At 51.6% G+C, this 25,674-nt stretch overlaps 1 protein-coding gene across 2 annotated transcripts in view; it reads right to left on the reverse strand.

Annotated features, from left to right (window-relative positions):
• Positions 1 to 25,674, reverse strand: part of RBM23 (RNA binding motif protein 23) — a 501,634-nt gene that overhangs the window by 29,298 nt on the left and 446,662 nt on the right. For both annotated transcript variants that reach the window (XM_078644883.1, XM_078644882.1), the window contains exon 13: positions 12,786 to 12,870. In XM_078644883.1, coding sequence (XP_078501009.1) covers positions 12,786 to 12,870 — 85 coding nt within the window. The remainder of the gene's footprint in view (positions 1 to 12,785; positions 12,871 to 25,674) is intronic.

Consider the following 25,674-nt stretch of genomic DNA (forward strand, 5'->3'; position numbering starts at 1 on the left):
CCAGGCTCCTGGTCCGGCAACGAGATCCCCGACGTCTTTTCAGACCTATGCAGCTGCAGCCCCTGGGCTAGGTAACTTCGGCACTTCGGTGTCCCAGCATAGCCTCACTATCCTAGGGTCAGGATCCACTGTCGTTTTCTTCCTACCAGGTCGGGTTCGCCCGTGAACACTAACTTTGCCTTTACTAGCCTCCATAGACTTTGTCCCGCATCCCGCGTGAGAGTGCACACTCTGCACCCGAGTCCCCTAGGTCTCCTAGAAGTAATCTAACGATTCCCTAGTTAAGTCCTAGCGATTCCAAAGCCTATTAGTACTGTACTTACCTGCTAGTAATTTCGCCTTCCACTTTTTAAGTATATGGTTTTTCGTGCCCCTCGGGCATTTGTGTATAACGTGCTAACTTAAGTATTTTCGTAAGAGTTTTGTTGTGTGCCTAGCACCCTGTCCTCATAAAGAGTACAGGGTTGTTGTGATTCTAATAAATACACTGTTTATTTTCATAACACTTGTGTGGTGTCCTTTCACTGGGTGTTCAAGGGGTAATGTGATGGTAAAACAGCTGGCTTAACACGCCCTCTAGAGTCTTAGCCTTAGACTGCTCGTATCCATGCTACTAGGATAGCTGGTCTATAAGGTTGACTTACAACCAATCATCAATAAGGGTTGTTTGGACTGATATATAGTGATCACTAGAATAGTGAACACTGCACATCAGGCCAACTTCTCACAGTAAGTGTCAATTTTAACAAACAACAAATATTCCTTAAAAATCGCCTGTATGACCAACGCATTCTTTCAATTGTTTACAGGAGATACACCAGTGCTAGATCCAGGATCTAACACTGAGTTAGAACAAGTAACAATAACAGTACTTACCTGCTAAGTGAATTTCCTCCCATAGGATAACATTGGTGATTCTATGTAAAAAAGTGTCAACTTTTAAAATCCAATAATATTCCTTAAAAATCACTACTGTAACCAAAACGCTTTTACTCAATTGTTTACAGGAGATGTTGCAGGACAATCTAGGATCCAGTCCTGTGGTTATAACAGTAATCGATAAAGTAACTAATTGCATCTAACTAGAAATTTCCATTGAGCTCAATGTAACATTGGGTTTGAAATTGTGTTGCCCATTGCAACAACTGTAGCTATTGTATTCAAAAGTCTATTGCCTATTTGAAAAGTATTTAACTAAACTATCTCATTCTGAGAAAGTATATTTTGATACCTATTGTTTGTTCTAAAATATAACAACTATATATTATAATACAAACAATATGCCTAGAGTTCAGTTCTTGAGTGTGTGAGACCATTTGCTGACTGTGTACAACAAATGCTTTATACTGTCCTCTGATACTGCCTTACTGCTCGACCAAGCTACCACTTTAGAGAGTAAGGTTATATCTAACTTTAGCCTCTGCCAAACCTCTGGGGACTGTGGACTCTGTGCACATTGTACCTCCAGTATATACAGAGCCACTTTCTTACATTAGGTACCCATGTACCTTTTACCAGGGACTTAAAGGGTGCCTGAAGGGCCTATAATGGATCCGTTTTAGGGAAAGAACAATGGTACCGAGAACCTGGACATCAGGGACCCAGTACTCTACAGTCAAAGTTGCATCACAAGCCAGACAAAAAGTGTGTGTGTGTGTGTGTATATGGGGTACTGCAACAGAACGAATAGTTTCTTGCCTGTCGGTGTAGTTTTGCAGCTTCAAGATTTTTCAGGATTCACATGCTGTGCATTATTCCGCCGTCTAGTGGTTGGGTCTGGAATTGCAGTTTTTTTGGGGGGTTGGTGGGTGTCGACATAGCACCAGCTGGTGTACTTCTGTGACGTCTACGGGCTCCCACCTTTGGTCGCGGTCATCGGATTTTTTATTTTTTTTGTTCTTTCCAATTCTCCCTGGCAGAGGGTGGTGGGTTCACTAGTGAATCCAGAAAATTCTTCAAGCTGCAAAACTACACAGAGAGGTAAGAAACTGTTTGTTATGCAGTGTGAATCTTTTCTGGATTCACATGCAGTGCATAGGCTTTGTAGCAGTTTATGAGACTTGTGGTGGCTGGGTGGAAGATGAGCGTTGGTTTGTGAATAGATGATGTAAAACCTTTTGTCCCACTTGTACTTTCTTATTCATTTGGATGTCCACACAGTAAAGCTTTGTTAATGTGTGTACTGAAGCCCAAGTTGCTGCCATGCAAATGTCTTGAGTTTGAGTATTTGCCAGAATAGTGACTGTAGCTGCCTTCTTTCTTGTTGAGTGAGCCCGTATTGCTCCTTGTAATGTTTGACCTGCTTGTTTGTGACATAGCGGAATGGCTTGTGCAATCCATCTTGCGATGGTATTCTTGGTTACTGGTCTTCCCAAAAAGCTATTAGCAAAAGAGACAAAGAATTGCTTCGTCTTCCTGTGACCACTCTCCTAGTGTCAAGTGTATCGAATAGTTTTCTTACCTGTCGGTGTAGTTATGCAGCTTGAAGATCTTTCTGGATTCACTATGCTGTGCATTATTCCGCGGTCTTGTGGTTGGGTCCGGAATCGTAGTCTTTTCTTTTTTTTTTTTTGTAGCCCAGGTGGGCGTCGGCGTCACACCTCCTCGGGTGCATTTCCGGTGACGTCGGCATGCTTCCTGCGGAAGCTCCCACTCTTGGGCGCCATCTTCGGGTTCTTTTTTTCCGTGTTTCTTTCGTTTCCGAAGTAATGGCAATGTTCTATTTAGGTGATATTTTACCGCTTGTACTTTTAAGTCCTTTTTTTTTTTTTAATTAACCACCTCTTCTCTCTCCAGCCTCATCTTTCTGGCGGAGGTGGGTGGGTTCGCTAGTGAATCCAGAAAGATCTTCAAGCTGCAAAACTACACCCGACAGGTAAGAAAACTATTCGTTTTGCAGCGTGAATCTTTCTGGATTCACTATGCTGTGCATAGATTTTGTAGGGGTTTCTCATTTCTGTGGCAGCTGGGTGGAAGATGAGCGTTGGTTATTGAATATGTGCTGGAGCACCTTTTGTCCGACTTGTGCTTCCTTGTTCATCTGTATATCCACACAGTGGTGCTTCGTGAACGTGTGCACCGAAGCCCATGTTGCCGCCAGGCATATGTCTTGTATGGGTGTGTTAGCCAGGAAGGCTATTGTAGCACCCTTTTTCCTAGCGGAGTGGGCACGTGTCCCCTCTGCTAGCTCTTGTCCTGCACGTTTGTGGCAGAGTTGAATTGTTTGTGCGATCCATCGTGCAATAGTCTCTTTGGTTATTGCCTTGCCCATGAAACTGTTGGCGAATGACACAAAGAACTGTTTTGTTTTCCTGTGTCCCTTCGTCCTCTCAATGTAGTGCATGACTGCCCTTCTGGCGTCCAGGGTGTGCAGAGCTCGCTCTGTGCTAGTGGTTGGTTTTTGGAAAAAACTCGGTATCTGTATAGACTGGTTCATGTGGAATTTGGACACCACCTTCGGCATGAAGTGTGGGTCAGTCCTCATCACAACCCTATCATTGTGTATTTGTATGTAGGGTTCTTGTAGCGTCAGCGCCTGAAGCTCGCTTACTCTGCGTAAGGACGTTATTGCAACCAGGAAAGCTGTTTTCATAGTTAGCATCTTTAGGGAGGCCTTGTGAAGTGGTTCAAAGGGCTCTTTCATGAGTTCCGTTAGGACTATGTTCAAGTTCCATGCAGGTGGCGGCACCCGCTTGGGTGGTGCGATCCTTTTCGCTCCTTCCAGGAATCTCTTCACCACCTGTGATGTGAAGAAACTCCTGCACGTTTCTCCCCTTGTGTGGGCGACTATCGCTGCCAAGTGAACTCTTAACGAGGATGAGCTAAGGTTGTTCTCCAGCAAGTGCGTTAGGTACTTTAGCACTGTGGAGTCATTCTTCATTTTATTGTGAAGTCTTTCTTTTCTGCACCACATTGTGAATCTCTTCCATTTCGCAACATAGCACTTCCGAGTGCTGGGCCTTCGTGCCTCCCGAAGGACCCTCAGGGTGCTTTCTGGCAGTCTCAAATGTGCGAACTCTATGTCCTTAGGAGTCACGCTACGAGGCTCAGGCTCTCTGGCTCTGGGTGTAGCACCTCTCCGTTCTGCATGGAGAGCAGGTTTTTCCTCTTGCCGAATCTGTGGGGTGCACACTGTGTCATCTCCATGATCTGCGAGTACCATGTCTGCCTGGCCCACTGTGGCGCGACCAGTATCAGGGTCATGTTGCTCGCTCTGCACTTGCTCAGCACTCTATGCATCAGTGGTATCGGGGGAAAAGCGTAAGCAAATGTCCTGGACCAATCTATCCATAGGGCATTCCCCAGGGACCCCTCCTCGGGCTGTCTGGATGCGAAGTTTTGGCATTTTGCATTCCGGCGTGTGGCAAACAGGTCCACTGATGGCGTTCCCCATCTGTCGAACAGCCACCTTGTCTCCTGAGCATTGAGCTCCCACTCGTGGGATGCCGATGTCTGTCTGCTGAGCCAGTCTGCCTGTATGTTGTCCTTCCCTGGTAGGTGTATGGCTAGCAGGTCTATCATGAGAGGGATGGCCCATCTCCATATCTCCTGCGCCAGTGTTGAAAGCGTGGCTGACTGTGTCCCACCCTGCTTGTTGATGTAGAACATCGCGGTGGTGTTGTCTGTTTGTAGCAACACCTTGTGCTTGTACAGTCTTGTTTGGAAAGCTTTCAGTGCAAGGAAGATTGTCTTCAATTCTAGGTAATTGATGTGCTTTGTCGCATCTGCTGGCGTCCACAGTCCCCTCACCTTGAGCTCCTCCATGTGAGCGCCCCATCCCTTCAGGGATGCATCTGTGGTGATGGTCACTGTTGGCGTTGGGGGCGTTAGAGGCTTTCCCCTTGTTATGTTCTCCATGGTCCACCATGTCATCTCCTTCTGCACTGCGTGCGTTACAACCACTAGATCCTCCCAACTGCCTATAGCTTGTGACCATTGCTCCTGTAGCCATTCTTGAATGGGTCTCATGTGGAGTCATACATTTGGTACCAGGTGGATGCATGATGTCATCATCCCCATGATCTTGCTCGCAGTCCTCACTGTCCGAGCTTGTCCCTTCCGGTAGAGGCGAGTTTCCTTCACCAGTGCCCTCGCCCTCTTCTTGCTGCAAGGTGTTGATCTGTGCTCCCTGGAAGATCTTCACTTGTTCCGGCTCCATTGATGATTTCTTCCAATGGATGGAGAACCCCAGGCTTATGAGCGTGCTCGTCACTGTATGTGCGTGCTGCTTGCATTTCTGGTATGAGTTTGCTTTCATCAGCCAGTCGTCCAGGTAAGGGTATACGTGTATTCCTTGCCTTCGTAGGTGCGCTGCGACCGCTGCGAGGCACTTTGTGAAGACCCTTGGTGCTGATTTTAGCCCGAAGGCTAGTGTTGTGAACTGGTAGTGGCTTTCTCCGATGGTGAACCTGAGCATATGCTTGTGCTTTCTGTTCATTGGGATGTGCAGGTAGGCGTCCTTGAGGTCTATCGTGACCATTAAGTCCCCGATCTGCAATTGCGGGAGCACCTCTTGCAGGGAGGTCATTTCGAATTTTTGCGTTCTTATGAATTTGTTCAGGAACCTTAGGTCCAGAATGGGTCTCATTGTCTCGTCTACTTTTGGTACCAGGAAGTACGTTGAGTATATTCCTTTGTTTCTTTCCTTGAAGGGTACCTGTTCTATGGCCTGCTTCTGCAGGAGTTCCTTTGCTTCTTCCTGAAGACGCTCTAGCTGTTTGCTTGCTAGTGGTTTTCTTTTTGGTTTTCTGCTTGTTGGCCTCCCCTCCAACTCTATGCAGTATCCGAATTGGATGATGTTGAGGATCCATTTGTCTGATGTGATTTCTCTCCATTCTTGGAGGTAAAATCTTAATCTTCCTCCCTCTGGTGTTATGTGGTCGTAGGTGTCTAGTTTGTCTTGACCCCTCTGTACGTGCTGCCCCCTGGGATCTTTTCTGTGGGCGGGCACACAGAGTTTTTGGAAGTCACTTAGAGGCGGGCTGCTGTCCCCCTCTTTTATTCTGTCCACGTCCATTTCCTCTCCCTCGAAAGGACTGGCCTCTTGGTTGGTACTGCCAGGACGGCTTCTGCTGACCCTGCGAGTCTGCCTGGTGCGTTTGTTGAAAAGCCTGGTGTGATGTACCTGGCTGGTTTCCGCCTCTCCCGCCGGGCCTCCGTGACGGGGTGCCCCTTTTGTTGCCTCTGAACTGCAATGCTCCCATGGACCTTGCTGTTTCGTTATCCTTTTTTAGTTGACTGAGCTTCTCATCAACTGTTGTTCCGAAAAGCGTATCGCCGTTGAACGGTGTGTTCAGGATGCTGTGTTGCACCTCGGGTTTAAAACCTGAAATCCTGAGCCAGGCGTGTCTTCTTTCAGTGACACCCATCATCATGAGCCTGCTGGAGGTGTCTGCTCCGTCCAGGGCCGTCTTGAGGCAAGAATTTGCCACATTCTTCCCTTCTTCAACCAGTTTTTCGGCCTTCTGCCTGGCATCCTGGGGCAGGTCCTTCACCAACTGCCCCAGCTCCTCCATGATCTGGTACATGTGCCTGTTTATCAGGGCGTTGGAATTAGCCATGCGCCAGTGGGTCGCGGCATTCCGTTCGATCCTTCTGCCCACCAGATCCATCCTCTTGCTCTCCTTATCCGGTGGTGGTCCAGAAGTAGTGGGCACGTTAGCCCTCTTTCTTGCTGTGGCCGTGATAATGGAGTCTGCAGAGACCGTGCCCTGAATGTAGGGTGGGTCCTTTGAGGAATGCTTGTATTTCTTCTCTGTTCTGGGAGTGACTGCCTTGCATGTTGCGGGTTCCTTGAATGCTTCCCTCCCCTGAGCCAAGACGCTGTCGAGCATTGGTAGGTACTGGCTCCTTGTTTGCGTGGGGAGCAATGTCTCTAGAAGGAAGTCTGCTTTCTGCTTCTCTTCGTCGAGCTTGAGTCTGAATGCTGCTGCGGCAGACTTTATCACCGAGTTGTAGGCCCCGATGTCGTCCGGCGGCGAGGGCCTCGAGGGATATGTGTCGACCGCCTCCTCTGGGCTTTCAGTGTCGACATCTAGGTAATCCACCTCCTGTAAGTCAGAGGGGGCCGACTCGGCGTCCGTCCTGCTGTCCTCTTCCTCCCCATAGTTGTAACTATAGTAGGGACTCTCGTCATCTTCCTGGTCGTCGACCACCTCAACGTCCGGGTCTTGTTCCTCGGCGACGTCGTCTTCCTCCTCGACCACCTCCACCACTGGTGGCTTGGTCTTGTGGGGAATCGTGAAGGTTTTCATCTTTTGCGTCAAATTCTTTCTTACGCTGCAAGATGTTTTCCATTTCGGCCTCGAGGCGCCTTCTCTTTTGCTCCATCTCGGCTGCGTGTTCCGCGTCGGATGGTTCGGCCGCTCTTTTCAGCGGTTTCTGAGCGTGCTGCTTGCACGTGTCGTATGACTTTGCCTTTATGAGCCTATCGTCTAGGTATGGGTATACGTGTATCCCCTCCCTCCTTAAGTGCGCTGCGACTGCTGCCAGACACTTTGTGAACACCCTCGGTGCTGATTTTAGTCCGAAGGCCAATGCCGTGAATTGATAGTGGTCCGAGTGGATTGCAAAACGTAGCTGATGTTTTGTGCCGCCTGTTCATTGGGATGTGTAGGTAGGCATCCTTTAGGTCTATGGTGACCATGTAGTCCCCTGTTTGAATCTGTGGAAGTACTTCTTGCAGGGAAGTCATTTTGAATTTTTGTGTCTTTATGAATTTGTTGAGGAACCTTAGGTCCAGGATGGGTCTCATTGTTTCGTAGAGTACACCCCCTTGTTCCTTTCCATGGGAGGTACAGGCTCGATAGCCTCCTTCAGCAGCAGTTCCTCTGCCTCCCTTTGAAGAAGCTCTAGCTCCTTCTTTGCTAGTGCTCTTTTCTTTGGTCTTCTGCTTGGTGGTGTGTTTTCTAACTCTATGCAGTACCCGTACTGTATTGTGTTGAAGATCCATTTATCTGTTGTCATTTTTCTCCACTCCTGGAGGAAAAGTTTTAATCTTCCTCCCACTGGTGTCACCTGCTCGTGGTGTTTCGGTGCGTGAGACTCCTGTTTTTTGTTTTTGTGCTCCACCCTTGGAGATTTTTGTGGGGTGTGCACTGTCCATGTGGCAGAGTCACTTGGAGGTGGTTTGCTGTCCACCCCTCCTGTTTCCACGTCCACTCGCCCTCCCGCGAAAGGACTGGCCCCTCTGTTGGTATTGCCACTGCTGTTTTTGCTGGCCATGCTGTGTATGGGTGTTGCTTTGGTGGGAATGTTGGAAGGACTGATGCGACGTTCCCGTCTGGTTTCCCCCTCTGCCCCGTCCAGTGCTGTTTTTAGGCAAGAGTTTGCAAAGTTCTTCCCTTCCTCTACTAGGTGCGAAGCCCTTTGTTGGTGTTCCTGAGGGAGGTGTTTCACCAACTGCCCCAGTTCCTCCATGATTTGGTAATGGTGTCTGTTGAGCAGTGCGTTGGAATTAGCCATGCGCCAGTGCATAGCGGCATTCCTTTCGATTTTCCTTCCTGTTAGGTCCATCCTTCTGCTCTCTTTATCAGGGGGTGGACCCGAAGTAGTTGGCACATTGGCTTTTTTTCTTGCTGTTTCAGTGATGATAGAGTCAGCAGCGACCGTCCCCTGTATGTAGGCCGGGTCCTTTGAGGAGTGCTTGTATTTTTTCTCCGTCCTTGGCGTGACGGGTTTACAAGTAGCAGGCTCCTTGAATGCCTCTCTTCCTTGCCCTTTGATGCTTTCAAGCATTGGCAGGTACTGGCTCCTAGTGTGCATTGGGAGTAGTGTTTCTACTAGGAAATCCCCTTTTGGCACCTCCTCTTCGCGCTTGACTCTGAACGCTGTTGCTGCATTCTTGATGCATTCATTGTACAGTCCAATGTCGTCCGGTGGCGAGGGCCTCGCTGGATAGGAGTCCACTCCCTCTTCTGGACTTTCAGCTTCGACGTCCTGCCACTCTACCTCCTGTGTATCCGAGTATGTCGATTCTTGGTACACCCTCTGTTCGTCATCTCTCTCCTCCTCGTAATAGGCGTTATCATCTTCCTGATATGCCAGATCTTCCAAGCTCTCCGACGCTTGTTCTACCTCGAAATCTTCCTCCTCTTCCTCGACCAAATGTACTTCTGGTAACTTGGGCCTCGAAGGAATTGTGTAAGATTTCATTTTTTCTTCGAAATCTTTCTTTCGCTGCAGGATGTTCTCCATCTCTGCTTCGAGTCTCCTCTTCTTTCTTTCCATCTCCGCCGCCTGTTCGGCGTCGAGTGGTTGTGCCGGTCTCTTTGGCGCGCTGGATGACGTAGAGATGGGTTTCGGCGTCGAAACTGGTTTCGGCGGCGAGGCTGTTTTCGGCGTCGAGACTGGTCTTGCGTCTTTCGTGGTCGACTTCGAAGATGTTTTCGGAGTCGAGCGCTCCTTTTCTTGGAGGCTTTTCGACGACTTTGGTTGGTCGCCATCCCTCGGCGCCAGGGAGTCCTTCTGAGAGGATCCGCTGGGCCTAGGTGTCGCTGCGGACGCCGAAGTTTTCGGCGTCAGCGCTTTCTGGGCCTTGCCCTCGTTTTTTCGAGAGTCTTGGGTAGACTGGCGAGAGTCTTTCGGGCCTTTTTGGGGCGTCGAGTCTCCTACCTTTTCTGTAGTCTTCTTATTATCAGTCTCTGCGACCGTGTAGCCGATGTCTTCTTCGGCGACGTAATCCTCCTCGTCGGTCGAGAGTCCCAGGTCTCGAAGGGACGGTGGTTGGCCCTTGCCCTGCATGGTGTAGTTTGCTATCCTTTGCCTCTCTCTCACTCGAAGGGTCTTCGGGGTGAATGCGGAGCAGGCGTTGCAATCTTTGCTTTCGTGGTCGACCGGCAGGCAGAGGTTACAGACTGGGTGTTGGTCCTTCTGCGCATACTTATGATGTCGGTTGCGGTATAATTTAAATGGTGTTTTGTCCATGTCTTGCGTTCAGGGGGCCCCCTGATTGCGCATTCTCCTCTGGACGTCGAAAAATCTAGAACATTTTCCCCTTCTTCGTCGTCCTTTCGATGGTGTAGTCTTCCTTTGTCTTTTCCAATGTTTTTCCTCCAAAAACTCGAGTCTTGCTTCTTCTTCTCTCCTAAACTCTGGAGCCCTCTCGGGAACGATCCAGACCCAACGGCGGAAAAAAGAATCTGAAGATGGCGCCCCAGGGTCGGAGCTTCCGCAGGAAGCATGCCGACGTCACAGGAAGGACACCAAAAGGTGGGACGTCGACGCCCACCTGGGCTACAAAAAAAAAATAATAAAAAAATAAATAAAATAAAATAAGAAAAGACTACGATTCCGGACCCAACCACTAGACCGCGGAATAATGCACAGCATAGTGAATCCAGAAAGATTCACGCTGCAAAACTACCTCTACCTGTTGTCTTCTTGACGGGGTGCCCCTATGCATGCCTCTGAATTGTAGAGCGCCCATAGACCTTGCGGTCTCGTTGTCTTTTCTTCAACTGATTTACTTTATCATCAAAAATGCTCCCACACAGTTGTTCTCCATTGAATGGTGAGTTAATTATATTGCTTTGGACTTATGGTTGGAAACCGGAGATTTTCAGCCAAGCATGCCTTCTTTCTGAGATGCCAATCATCATTTGTCTGCTCGATGTTTGTGCTGCATCAAGAGCGGACTTTAAGCATGTCTTCGCAACGTTTTTACCCCCTTCCACTAAGTCAGTAGCTCTCTTTTGGAACTGTCTGGAGGTATTTCAGTAGTTCCCTTACCTCTTACCAATGCTGATATGCATGCCGGTTTAGCAATGCATTAAAGTTGGCCATGAGCCACTAGTTTGCCGCACATCTCTCTACCTTTCTTCCCACTAGGTCCATCCTCTTACTGTCCTTGTCTGGTGGTGGTCCATCAGGGGGGGGCACATTTGCTCTTTTCCTAGCAGTGGAAGTGATAATAGAGTCCACTGTTACTGACCCCTTGATGTAAATTGGATCTTTAGAAGAATGTTTGTATTTCTTCTCTGCTCTTGGTGTGACTGCTCTGCATGTTGTAGGCTCCTTAAATGATTCCTTTCCTTGATCCAACACACTTGGCAAAATTGGAAGGAATTTGTTTCTTGACTGTGCTGGCTTTAAAGTTACCAACAGAAAGCATGATTGTGGTTTCTCTTCTTCCAAATGCACTCTAAGTTCCAGCTGCATTTTTAATCACCTGATTGTACATCCCAATGTCATCTGGTAGGGAGGACTTCGAGGGATATGTATCAATGGCCTCTTCTGGTGATTCGGCATCGAGATCTTGCCATTGGAGGTCTTGAGTCTCTGAGTTCGCCAACTCCACATATGTGTGTTCATCGAAGTCCCTGTCTGCCTCGAAGAAGAATCCTTCTTCCTCTTCTCCTTCGAGCAGTTTGTGTGTTGTTGGGGGCTGCAACTCCTCGACGACTTTCTCTACTTCTGTTGAAGTTTTCGGCGTTATCTTGAATTGCTTCAAGCTTTCGTCGAATTCTTTCTTGCGCTGCAGAATGCTCGCCATTTCGGCTTCGAGGCGCCGGCTTTTTTTTCTCTACCTCGGCTGCGCATGTTTTGATGCCGAGAGTTTCGGCCTTTCTGTTCAAGCTTGCCGACGCAGATGTGGACGCAGAAGCCTGTTTTGACTTCTCCTTTGTCGACTTCAAAGCGTCTTTATTGTGTCCGTCTTTCGATGTTTCTGATTTTTCGAGGGTCTTTGCTGTTTTGAAGTCCTTGTCCAAGGATCGGACGGAGTGCCTATCTCTGGATGCTTCTGCGGTCGTAGAGTGCTTCGATGCCAAGGCTCCCTTCGAGGCTCTAGAGTCAATTTTTCGTAACCCGTCCACTTTTTTTGAGGTCAACACATCTCTTACCTCCTTAGAAGGCTGCTCGACAACTACCTCCCGACCGTCCCTGTCCTCGACTTCAGGCCCTTCTGCGACACTGTCCTCTTCTTTGCTGGAGAGGCCCAGGCCTCGGAGCGATGGTATAGGGCCCTGGCCCTGCAATGTTGTAGTTGACCCTTCTCTGCCTTTCTCTCACCCTCAAAGTCTTCGGGGTAAAGACCGAGCGCGCGTTTCAGTCTCGACTTTGATGATCCAGCGGCAGGCAAAGGTTGCAAAATGGAGGCTGATCTTTCTGCGCGTACTGTGATAACAATTTTTGCAGAACTTGAACGGTGTCTTGTCCATTACCTTGCGCAGGGAGCCCCCTGCATGCGAATTCTCTGGTTGTTCGTTGAAGTTTCTTTTTCCATCTCGGCGTACTCAGACTGCTTGAATCGACTACCAGAACGTTTAATGTAGACTTCGTTGACCTGTATAACTATTTCCTTCAACTTTTGTCGATTCTTCTCTCCAAATCTTAGAAGCTCTTTCCGTAACAATCCAGACCCAACTGAAGATAGTGACCAAAGGTAGGAGCTTCCAGAGGAAAAACTTCTGCACAAGTGCCAAACAGAAAATAACTGCACGAAAATATCGACATATAATTCACAGACAAGAAAAACAAGCCACTGGCAAATCTTTCTGTAGTTCAGTACATCTTGTACAGGTGACATCAATTGCATTTCTTGAAGCACAAAACAACTTACACAAGTGCCACTAGCACCACTCTTTGCTGCAGTGAACATGCCACACAAGTACAACCAATCCCACTCCTCAGAACAAAACAGTGCACAGTTTTCTGGATGCTATTGATAATCTAAGAGAACCAGCCTGATCATTACAAATTCTCTGGAAGCATCTTTCCCTCAGCTAGGATGACAGTGCTCTAATTGGCTCAGAAATACGTGCCTGTAGAAAACAATCAATACTCACATGGTCTGAGACTGGAAGACATTTGAGAGCTGCAGACACTGCGATGCCACGGCTGGGGAACTGAGATTCAAGGCAGGATTTATAGCTGTGTAAGAGAACATTAGAAAGAAAGCTGAGCAATGGGCTTACGGAATTAAAGACTTTAGAGAACTTCCCTTGACAACACTAGTACCCATTCTCACAAGAGGATTGTGGTCACTTGCAGTCAGGTGAATAAGGGGTGGAGGGAAACAGCAAATGACCTGCCCAGTCACCACTTGTGCTACTTAAGGGAAACTTAGGTAAATTTATTTACTGCATTTACAATTTTTCCCCCTCATTTTTACTAACATTTTTGTCACATTTCCTCTTGCAGTATGCATTTTATACATCAGAATGTTACATTGCTGTGGTGTGGACTAGGCTGGTTCAGTCGCCCTGTGCAGCAATATATTTACTTATGGATGAGTAAAACAGAGGGAGCACAATGCCATGCCATTAACAGCCACCAAGATACTGTCAGAATGAGAAGTTAACAATCATCAGAAAATACAATCAACTCTGCTTGTTTCCCCTTCAACCTGCCCACCCTATCTGCTTCTAAAATACAGATATGCATTAATACCTCATCACCGTAGCGATGAGCTCATGTGCCTCGAACATAAATTTACACATTTTACCGAGTTTCACACAGAGAAACTCCCCTTCACAAAAATCCTTTATCATGATAGAGAGGAAGGGTTGGACAGACAAGCCTCATAGGCTGCCGTGAGAAAGTGCCATCTTTCTTGCATTGGTATGCCCCCACTTTTTTCTGGACTGCTGATGTACTTTGGCTGAGTGTGCCCTGAGCTCATGCCAACCAGGTGCCCAGGGCCTGTGTTCCTTCCCTAAAACTGTATTGAACCTAAAACCCAATTGGCATCTTTGGCCACCTATCAGCCCCTAGTAAATGGTACCCTAGGTACCCAAGGCCTGGTGACCAGTGAAGACCCCTAACGGCTGCAGCACTTATTGTGCCACCCTCAGGGGCCCTGTACTCTGACACCCACACACTGCCTTTGCAGGCTGAGTGTCTAAGTACAGAACTACACAAAGACACAGCACATCCCTGTGTACCATGCCCACAGAACCCACTGCCCTGACATACTTCAGTCACCCCTCTAGCTGGGTGCCCTATGCCAGTGCTTTACACTGTCCTCTGGTACTGCTTTACTGCTCGACCAAGCTACCACTTTAGAGAGTAAGGTCACACCTGACTTTAACCTCTGTTATACCTCTGGGGTTTGTGGACTCTATACACACTGTACCTTATTCTGGTCCAGTGTATATAGAGCCACTTTCTCACACAGAGGCACTCTAGCAGCTGGGGTGCAGGGTGCTTTTGAGCCGTCGGAGCCTCAATGTTATTCTATGGGAAAAGCAAAAGGGAAACGAAGGCTGCAGACTCTGGGACGGTGATTCTTCAGGTGCGACCACCACTTCGAGAGGTAAGTTGGGATCTTGAAGAAGAGGTAGGTACCCCAAAGGCAGGCACAGGGGGGTGCAGGGGTATCTTTTGGTGTCGGGAAGCTTACCCTCGGCTGGTCACGGTTGAGGGGGTCTCTGGTTATTGAATGCAGGCGTCGTCTGGTTCGTCGAGGAGGGTCTTTGGGCACTGGACTTCGGGTCCCAGTTGCCAGGGGGACGTCCTTGTGGTCTTGGATCACTCAGGCATGAGCCGGGCTCGGCGGGTGCAGAGTGGGCAGGTCTTGAGCTTCCTGGCTGGCACCAGGGGAGGTTGTTGAAGCAGAGCCTCTGCTTAGGGGAGTCCTAGTCTTTAAGAGGGTCGAGGCAGGCAGGTCCTCCAGGTTGTAGGAGAGTGGGGTCTGCAATCCTATGGTCACCCCAGATTTTTGCTTTTTGCTTCACTGGTTTACGACTTTCCCTGGCTGTGGGCCTGCTAATCAGACCCACAGCCTAGCTGTTCTCTCTCTAAATTGACAACCAAACATTTGTGGGGCATTTGGAGGCAGCTACGAACCCTGTGACTCACCGCTGGTCCTAACGGTCTCGCTCCCGCCGCAGCAGCATTCCATCACCGCGGCCGCTGGGTGGAGGGGGCCTACACCCCCCAGGATCCCCTGCGCTACTGCCGTTTTTCGCGCCAGGAGGCGCTACAAGAGAGCGGTCAGCCCCGGCAGAGCGGGGGCTGTGTAAACATTTGTGGGGCATTTGGAGGCAGCTACGAACCCTGTGACTCACCGCTGGTCCTAACGGTCTCCCTCCCGCCGCCGCAGCATTCCATCACCGCGGCCGCTGTGTGGAGGGAGACTACACCCCCCAGGATCCCCTGCGCTACTGCCGTTTTTCGCGCCAGGAGGCGCTACAAGAGAGCGGTCAGCCCCGGCAGAGCGGGGGCTGTGTAAACATTTGTGGGGCATTTGGGGCATTTGGAGGCAGCTACGAACCCTGTGACTCACCGCTGGTCCTAACGGTCTCCCTCCCGCCGCCGCAGCATTCCATCACCGCGGCCGCTGTGTGGAGGGGGACTACACCCCCCAGGATCCCCTGCGCTACTGCCGTTTTTGCACCAGGAGGCGCTACAAGAGAGCGGTCAGCCCCGGCAGAGCGGGGGCTGTGTAAACATTTGTGGGGCATTTGGAGGCAGCTACGAACCCTGTGACTCACCGCTGGTCCTAACGGTCTCCCTCCCGCCGCCGCAGCATTCCATCACCGCGGCCGCTGTGTGGAGGGGGACTACACCCCCCAGGATCCCCTGCGCTACTGCCGTTTTTCGCGCCAGGAGGCGCTACAAGAGAGCGGTCAGCCCCGGCAGAGCGGGGGCTGTGTAAACATTTGTGGGGCATTTGGGGCATTTGGAGGCAGCTACGAACCCTGTGACTCACCGCTGGTCCTAACGGTCTCCCTCCCGCCGCCGCAGCATTCCATCACCACGGCCGCTGTGTGGAGGGCGACTACACCCCCCAGGATCCCCTGCGCTACTGCCGTTTTTCGCGCCAATCAATCAATCAATCAATCAAGGCATTTATAGAGCGCACTACTCACCCGGAGGGTCTCAAGGCGCTTGGGGGGGTGGGGGTGTGCCGCTACTGCTCGAACAGCCAGGTCTTGAGCTTCTTCCTGAAGGAGAGGAGGTCTTGGGTCAGGCGAAGGTCGGCAGGGAGGGTGTTCCAGGTCTTGGCGGCCAGGTAGGAGAAGGACCTACCTCCTGTTGTCGCTCTTCGTATGCGGGGGACGGCGGCGAGGGCGTGAGTGGTCGATCGGAGGTGGCGTTTGGGAGCGTAGAAGTTGAGGCGGTTGTTGAGGTAGCTCGGGCCTTGGTCGTGTAGGGCTTTGTGTGCGTGGGTGAGGAGACGGAAGGTGATTCTCTTGTTGACGGGGAGCCAGTGCAGGTCTCTCAGATGCCCGGAGATGTGGCTGCGTCTGGGGACGTCGAGGATGAGTCTGGCTGAGGCGTTCTGGATTCGCTGGAGTCTCTTCTGGAGCTTGGCGGTGGTTCCGGCGTAGAGGGCGCTGCCGTAGTCCAGTCGGCTGGTGACGAGGGCCTGGGTGACCGTCTTCCTGGTCTCGGTGGGGATCCACCGGAAGATCTTCCGTAGCATGCGCAGGATGTTGAAACAGGACGAGGAGACGGCGTTGACTTGTCTGGTCATGGAGAGGGAGGAGTCCAGGATGAAGCCCAGGTTGCGTGCGTGGTCTGTCGGTTTGGGTGCGGTGCCCAGGGCGGGGGGCCACCAGGAGTTGTCCCAGGCGGATGGTGAGGAGCCCAGGATGAGGACTTCCGTCTTGTCTGAGTTCAGTTTCAGGCGGCTGGTCGTCATCCACTTGGCTACGGCTTTCATCCCTTCGTGGAGGTTGGTTCTGGCGGCGGCGGGATCGTTGGTCAGGGAGAGGATCAGCTGGGTGTCGTCGGCGTAGGAGATGATGTTGAGGTTGTGTTGGCGTGCGATGGCCGCAAGGGGGCTCATGTAGACGTTGAAGAGGGTGGGGCTGAGCGAGGAGCCCTGAGGAACGCCGCAGATGACTTTCGTGGCTGCAGATCTGAACGGTGGAAGGCGGACTCTCTGTGTCCTTCCAGCGAGGAAGGAGATGATCCACTCCAGTGCCTTCTCCTGGATTCCGATGTTGCTGAGACGCTGCACTAGGGTGCGGTGGCAGACAGTGTCGAACGCCGCGGAGAGGTCTAGGAGGATGAGGGCCGCTGTTTCTCCGTTGTCCAGCAGGGCTCGGATGTCATCGGTGGCAGCGATGAGGGCGGTCTCGGTGCTGTGGTTGGCTCGGAAGCCAGACTGTGAGGGGTCGAGGGATCCATTCGTCTCGAGGAAGGCGGCAAGCTGCTTGTTGACGGTCTTCTCAATGACCTTGGCTGGAAACGGGAGGAGCGAGATGGGGCGGTAATTCTTGAGTTCGGTGGGGTCCGCTGTTGGTTTCTTTAGCAGGGCGCTGAGTTCGGCGTGCTTCCAGCTCTCAGGGAAGGTGGCGGTGTCGAAGGAGGTGTTGATGATGTCCCGCAGGTGGGGTGCGATGACAGCGTCGGCCTTGTTGAAGACGTGGTGGGGGCAGGGGTCGGTCGGAGATCCGGAGTGGATAGAGTTCATCGTGCGGATGGTGTCTTCTGTGTTGATCCGGGTCCAGGCGCTGAGGGTGGTGGTGGGGGGCGTTGGTGCGGTCGTGGGGAGCGTTGATTGTGGGCTGAAGCGGTTGTGTATGTCAGCGATCTTGTTGTGGAAGTAAGAGGCGAGGGAGTTGCAGAGGTCTTGCGACGGGGTGATGTCGTTGTTTCCGGCGCTGGGGTTGGAGAGCTCTTTCACGATGTTGAAGAGTTCCTTGCAGTTGTGTGCGTTGTTGTCCAGCCGGTCCTTGAATGCTGTCTTCTTGGTGGCGTGGATCAGTTGGTGGTGCTTTCGGGTGGCGGTCTTGAGGGTGGTCATGTTGTCCGGTGTTGGCTCCCTTCTCCAGGCTTTCTCGAGGGCCCGGCAGTTCTTCTTGGAGCTCTTGAGTTCGTCGGTGAACCATGGGGCCTTCTTGCTGCCGGGTCTGCTAGGCGGGGTCTTCAGTGGGGCGAGGTCGTCTGCGCAGTTGCTGATCCACTTCGTGAGGTTGTCGGCGGCCTGGCTGGGGTTCGCTGAGCTGGCGGGAGGGTGCTGGCTCAGGGACGCGGCGAGCTGGTCTGCTGTGATCTTGTTCCAGTTTCTTCGGGCAGCCTGTTGCTGGTGGTGGTGGATCGTGGATCTTCTGAAGCTGAAGTGGACGCAGCTGTGGTCCGTCCAGTGGAGTCCGGTGGCGTGACTGAAGACTATGTCCTTACTGGATGAAAAGACAGCGTCGAGTGTGTGTCCGGCTTGGTGGGTGGGGGTGTTCACCATCTGCTTGAGTCCGAGGATGGCGAGGCTGTCAAGCAGGGTGGTGGTGTTGCGGTCGCTGTTGTTCTCCAGGTGGAAGTTGAGGTCCCCGAGGAGGATGTAGTCGGCAGAGGGCAGGGCGTGCGGGCTGATGAAGTCGGCGATGTCTTCGCTGAATTGAGTGCGTGGTCCCGGGGGTTGGTAGATCAGGGTGCCTCTGAGGGTGGTCTTGGGGTCGGTGTGTATCTGGAAGTGCAGGTGTTCGGCGGTTGTCAGGGTATCGTCGGTGTTGGTCGTGATGCGGATGGTGTCTCTGTGGATGATGGCGATGCCTCCTCCCGTCTGTTTGACGCGGTCTCTTCGGGTGATCTTGTAGCCCTCTGGGATGGCGATGGCGATGTCGGGCGCTGAGGAGGCGTTCATCCAGGTTTCCGTGAGGAAGGCGACGTCAGGAGCTGTGGTGTCGAGGAGGTTCCAGAGTTCGATGGCGTGTCTGTGGACGGAGCGGGTGTTGAGCAGGATGCACTTGAGGTGGTTGCTGCTGGTGTTCGGCTTGGCGGGTGCTGGAGCGGGGCAGGTCCGGGTGCAGGTGAACTTGCAGGCGTGGCAGCTGAAGGGTCCGTGGGTAAGTTTCAGGGTGGCTCGGTAGCAGTCCTGGATTCGGCCGTTGTTGAGTGCGTTGAGGGTGGCGGCGTCGTAGGTCCGGCGGGGGCCAGGGGTCCTGGCGCTGGGCGCGGACGGGCGCAGACGGGCTTACCTTTGGCGCGCCTTCGGCGCACAATCGGCGCGCCCGCTGCGCGTGACCGCTGCGTGCTCGCACGGTCGCCATATATGGCGAAGTGCGAGGGAGGGCGGAGCAGCTGGGAGGCGGGAGCGGGGAGGACACAGAAAGAAAAGGGGGCGTGGTTAGCGGCGGAGGCGGGAAGCGGGGAGCGGGGAGGGAGGAGACCGGGGGGAGCGAGAAACAGGGGGACAGGCGAAAAAATACAGTAAGCACAATACAATGAACAAAATATAACTCAACAGGCAGAGGGGCACACAGCAAGAAAACAGGGTACAGGAGCCTACAGAACAGGCGAGCACAGCGCTAGACCGCAGGAGACCACGCCGCTCGGTGGCAGGGGGCGTGGTCACACGGCGGCGGCAGGGGCAGCGAGGCAGGCGGGAGGCACACGCAGCAGCTGGTGGCCGTGCGGCGCGGGGGGTGTCCTAAACTAGGTCACACTCACCTGCGTCGCACGGTCGCCATATATGGCCAAGTGCGAGGGAGGGCGGAGCAGCTGGGAGGCGGGAGCGGGGAGGGCACAGAAAGAAAAGGGGGCGTGGTTAGCGGCGGAGGCGGGAAGCGGGGAGGGAGGAGACCGGGGGGAGCGAGAAACAGGGGGACAGGCGAAAAAATACAGTAAGCACAATACAATGAACAAAATATAACTCAACAGGCAGAGGGGCACACAGCAAGAAAACGGGGTACAGGAGCCTACAGAACAGGCGAGCACAGCGCTAGACCGCAGGAGACCACGCCGCTCGGTGGCAGGGGGCGTGGTCACACGGCGGCGGCAGGGGCAGCGAGGCAGGCGGGAGGCACACGCAGCAGCTGGTGGCCGTGCGGCGCGGGGTTGTCCTAAACTAGGCCAGGAGGCGCTACAAGAGAGTGGTCAGCCCCGGCAGAGCGGGGGCTGTGTAAACATTTGTGGGGCATTTGGGGCATTTGGAGGCAGCTACGAACCCTGTGACTCACCGCTGGTCCTAACGGTCTCCCTCCCGCCGCCGCAGCATTCCATCACCGCCGCCGCTGTGTGGAGGGGGACTACACCCCCCAGGATCCCCTGCGCTACTGCCGTTTTTCGCGCCAGGAGGCGCTACAAGAGAGCGGTCAGCCCCCGCGTCGCGGGACAGCGCGCGGTTAGCGCCGGGCTAAGCCCGGGCAAAGGGCGGGCCCTCTGTGGCCCTCAGAGGCCTGAGGAGGACGGGACGGGCCCCACCACTTGGTGTTCCAGAAGGAGGTTAAGCCACTATTTGACATTTTGTTTTGGACTATAGTATTTGCTCGATAATCTAAAGTAGTTCATTCTCATCCAACTCTTATTACGCACCAGAAAGAGGTTGTTACAAAACTAGCGTTTGGGTGGGATACTTGTCTGAGGATGCAAAAACAGCACGTAAATAACACACTGTTACTTTAGCGTACAGACGCTGATAAATTTATTTGCCATCAGCCTGTAGTCAGTCCATCTTGTAATCATTCCTCCCCTCAAATCAACAACATAGTTTGTCCACTCTCACTGTTGGAGGAGTTAAACAGTCTGTGTGTAAGACTAGCTATGCCCCTGCAGGATTACCATCCCCACCAAAAAACATTACATCGCTATCTACAAATGAGAGAGTGTTGGAACCCTTCCCTATATTTGCAAACACAAACACACAATGTACAGTATCTGCCCGGCCCACACCTAACAAAAGGAAGCATGATGGGGAAAAATATAATGAGAGCCAATCCAAAGCACAAAAAATACAAAACAAATCCCCAATCCTACCCTTACCCCCTACCAATTTTCCCCTTTCTGCAGAGCCGGCTGAAAAATCAGACGACCTAGCTCCTTCTTCCCAGTTGGCCCTATGGTCAATGATCGAACATTTGATCAGATCGATTATACATCCCTTAATTGACAAAATCAACATCTTGGGGGATAGACTGTCAGGGATTGAGGAAAAAAATCACTTTTAATTTGTTAACCACTACCAACGTTTCTATACCTACCCATCCCGTGTCAATTGTTTCTCCAAATAAGCCTAAACCTGCCATTCAAAATAAACTTGCTCAAACTCGAGCACCAGTTCCTACCATTCTGCCCTCTAATATTTCTAAAGCTTCTCCTAAACCCACTACGCCGAAATACCTTGCCCCCAGAGTAGAGCGCAACAGGGTTTCTAGAATTCATCTACCTCCACAGGCAGCCCCATTTGTATGCGTCCTCTCGGGAGTCCCGCAATTAAAAAAGGGAAAACTAGAAAGACAACACGACCTGTTCAATAAGGTCCAGTTTTGGCTATCTAAAAATAGACCCTTGCCCCATGATCTTGACGGCGGGATTGTGAGCGTGAGGAGAGTGGGCTGGCTGGGCCCCCTTCCGAAAGACATTATTGGTGACTTGATACTAATAAGATTCAAGAGTAGAAACATTGTCCCATACCTCCGAAATTGGCAACTTAAAGAAGACGATGGCCCCATATCCATCTGGAATTTACATGACTTCTATCCAAGCACATCATATATCCCTGCCTCCAGGCCTATGACCAAGGACTGTACCAGGTTGGGTAGAGGAGGTTGCTTATCGCCCCATTGTAGTTTTCCCGCCCCATACAGATTTGATATACCGTATAGTATTTTTTAACTACTGTGACCCCTTGCACATTCCCTTTTGATGTAACGGAAGAATTGTCATCATAAACCCTTAAAGTATGTTATTATCAGGATGAGCAAATGTTTGTTCTTTAACCAGTAGATAATTTGTGCTTCACATGTATGCATTTTTTTTTAACCATGATTGTATTTTGTAACTGAAAGCTTTTAGGATTTTATACAAAAAAATCGAATAAAGCATATCGAATCGAAAACCATGTACCTTAGGTGCATTTACCAATTGGTACTGGGCCCCCTTATCAGTCCCTGTACAGTATACCTTAGGTATCCAGGGCATAGGTGTACCCAGGGCCTACCAGGGGCTGAAGCATGTATTATGCCACCCCTGGCTGGCCATCTAAACAGACACAACTGGCTGCACGACAGCTGGGGCAAGGTGGTGTAATCACCCTTTGCTTTAGATATAGTTACCTATATCTAAACCTAAAATGGACACATATATTCCTATCAGTCACTCCTATGGAAGGCCTTATCAATCCTGAAGGCAGAGTGCTTGGAATTATGTGAGATGGTGCTCTGGCATGAGCTGAGCCCGTTTGCAGCTTGCGGAACCAAGTCCTAATAGCTGTTCCATGATAACGCTATACCATATACTCTTAAGTGCATTATCAACCTCGCGGTTAAATGCTAACTCTGGTATAACATTATCAAAACATGTCGAGTAAGGTGTCATACGAATTGGAATACTACCCCCTCGCCAATTCTGGCGACGGGGGTAGCATTCCACCCTTCTAGAGGGACACGACATGTATGTAACTGAGAACCCCGGTTAAAGTTAACTCGAGCCTTGGCATCACAAAATGGATGCTGCCACCACAGACACAAGTCTGACCTCCTGCTGCTGGGAGTCCTTCCAGCGAGGGCGGCTTGGACAAAGGGTTTCCTGCCTCGGGAGGTGCTAGCACCACCCCGGACAGGATTTTGTGTATTGGGTAGGATAGGCTTGAAAGGAATGAGACATGCCCGAGGCACACAAGGTGTCCTGTGCATACACCGGTTCCAACCAGTTGCTGGGGCATCCCTGCCCCAGCTCTGGCGGGAAACCGGACAAAGGATAGGGGGTGTAACCACCCCCCTTCCTGATCCCACCCAGGGGAGGGACCTAGTCGTAGTGCAGCCCCCTTTAGCAGGATAAAGGTAGGAGCTGGTCCCATTCCAAATCAGATTATCCTGAACATATTCTACAAGAAGAAACTCTGGACTTCGACGTTCTGCTCCACAGAAGACTGAAGAATCTCCCTTGTGGGCAAGGAGTGTCCACCCTGCACAAGCAGGCACCATCAAGCGTCCAGCGGCTTCCCTTTGTCGTCTTCCCTCGAGGATCCAGACTTCAGAGCCCGACGAGACCCGGATTCCCAGACCTCTCCGACCTCAACCCACATCTGCAGCAAAGCTGAGACCCGTGGGTGCGACGAGACACGTGGGACCGGCCATCTTGGAAGAAACTGCACTTCGCTTCCAGCACGACTCCCGAGGTAAACTCGACCAAGTGCTTTGGGGACTGAGAAGCCCCATCCCCGAGCAGCTCCTGCACCGAAGATCCGCCCTCCAGCATCCACGAGATCTGCGTGGGGCCCTTCTGCTTTGTTGCTGCTCGACGCGTTGTCTGGTCACTTGCCGGCTTGCTAGTGACCTCCTAGACGACGAACCTTTGAATCTTTGCTGCTGGTCTGGTTGCTCCAGACTGGCCCTTGCTCTCTTCCAAAAGAGGGGCACCCCGGACTCTCCTAGTCCGCACCAGACGCTTTCTTCACTCACCGCGTGGGTTGCCTTTGCCAAGGCCTGTTGACGCCGATTCCGGATCCAAAACCGCCGACAGCGAGAGCCTGCGTGGGACAGCTCGTGCCTCCATCCTGGTCGTCGAAGACACCTCCTGGTCCACGTGGCTGCAGAGTCAACCGTCCAATCTTCACCTGAACACGACGACGACATCTGGTTCCTTCCTGGTTCCACTCCAGTCACTGGCTAGTGACTGTGAACATTGTCCCCTCTGCTTTCAGGTTTCCTTCTTCAACAATCCACCCTTGGATTGCACCGGACATCTTCCTCCTGGTCGCCTGCAGCATCTTTTCTTTCAGGCTCCATTGACTTCAACGCGAGAACCCGACGCACTTTGACACCTATGCACCCGCGGCCCGTGGGTGAGGTAACAAGAGCATTTCGGTGCTCAAGGGTAGTTTAACTGTCCTAGTGTCCAGTTCCACAGTCGTTTTAGTCCTATCTAGTCAGGATTGTCTGTACTCACCTTTAACTTGAACTATACTGTCCATAGACGTTGTTACGCATCTCGCGTGTGAGTTCACACTCTGCACATGCGTTCCGTGGGCCTCCTATTATTTACCTAGTGTTAGGGTAGCGTGGTCCCATCGATCCTACAGCCTCTGGACAGCTCCATTCCTTCTATTAACTTTCACATTCCACTTACTTAGTATATGGTTTGTCGTGCCCCTAGGGCACCATTGTGATTTCGTGCAACTTAACGTATTTTTCAGAAGAGATTGTCATGTGCTTAGCCCTCTGACCTCATAAAGAGTTCAGAGGTGTTGTTATTAATAAATATACTGTTTATTTTCATAACAACCTGTGTGGTGTCCTTTCATCTGGTATTCAAGGGGTTATATTGTGGTAAAACAGCTGGCTTCACATGCCAAAAGAGTTTAGCCTAAAACTGCTTTGTCCATGCTACCATTAGGATAGCTGGTCTATAAGGTTGACTTACAACCAATCACCATAAGGGTTGTTTGGACTGATACAAGGTGACCACTAGAACTAGTGAGCATCATATATCATGCCAACTTCTCACACAGGTGTCCCAAGGTTGATGTCCGCAGGAGTCGCCGGGATTAAGCAGGAGCAGGTTCCAGGATCGACAGGCCGGTAGGGCTGGGGCCAAGTCAGTGGGTGTCGTCCTGTTAGCCGCTGCACGGCGGGTCGTCTTCTTCTTGATCTTCTTTCTTTTCTTATCGGTATCTGAGGAAGGAAGGTTGAGAGTGCCCCTAAATACTAAATTTAGGGGCGTGGCAGGTAGGGCAAGGGCGGGTGGGTACACCTCATAGCCTGCTCCTCTTCTGTGGGAGGGGGGGCAGGAGCCTAGCTGTGATTGGGCAGGGCTCCCCATCTTCAAGATGGTCAGAGCCCGGGGTCGTGCTTCACCTCGCCTCTCCCACCTGAGGGGTGGGGTTGGCACAGGCTGGCACACCCCCCTTCCTGGCGTAGGGTTCTTCCTCCAGTCTTCCAGCCAGAGTGGGGGTTAGAACTGGTGGGGGCCAGTTGCTGAGTACAGCAAACGGTCTGGAGAAGCTCACAGATGCGACATTCCTTTGAAGCTTCCCCCTGCCCATCCTGGGGGAGGAGACCTAGCACCTCCCCCAGGATGTGCATTGTTGCAGGCCCAGGAGAGCGGGGGCTCTCCACCCAGGGGTCCAGCAACATGTCTGCCGTGTGGCAGCCTCTGCAGACTCTCAGCCCAGACGTGGATTGTAGGTTAGGTTTTCAGGGGGCATCTCTAAGATGCCCTATGGTGCATTTTACATTAAATCCCACACTGGCATCAGTGCGGTTTTAATGTGCTGAGAAGTTTGGTACCAAACTTGTCAGTCTTCAGTGTAGCCATTATGGTGCTGTGGAGTTCGTAATGACAACCTCCCAGTACCATATAGTCTTAATGGCATCACTGCACTTACAGTTCCCAGTAATGGCCCTGGGTACTGTAGAGACACAGGGCTCATGCACCCGTGCCCTCATCACTAGATAGGGCACCCAGCTAGAGGGGTGACTGAAGTATGCCAGGGCAGTGAGTTCTGTGGGCATGGCACACAGGGATGTGTGCCATGTCGCCTCTTTGTTTAGTTCTGTACTTCGACACTCATCCTGCAAAGGCAGTGTGTGGGTGTCAGGGTACAGGGCCCCTGAGGGTGGCACAATTAGTGCTGCAGTCCTCAGGGGTCTTCTCTGGTCACCATGCCCTGGGTACCTAGGGTACCATTTACTAGGGGTTGATAGGTGGCCAGAGATGCTAATTGGGTTTTAGTTTAAACATGGTTTTAGGGAAGGAACATAGGCCCTGTGTACCTGGTTGGCAGGAACCCAGGGCACACTCAGTCAAAGCACATCAGCAGTTCAGAAATAAGTGGGGGCATACCAA

This window comes from Lissotriton helveticus, chromosome 5_1 (assembly GCF_964261635.1).
Source record: "Lissotriton helveticus chromosome 5_1, aLisHel1.1, whole genome shotgun sequence".
Taxonomy (NCBI): domain Eukaryota; kingdom Metazoa; phylum Chordata; class Amphibia; order Caudata; family Salamandridae; genus Lissotriton; species Lissotriton helveticus.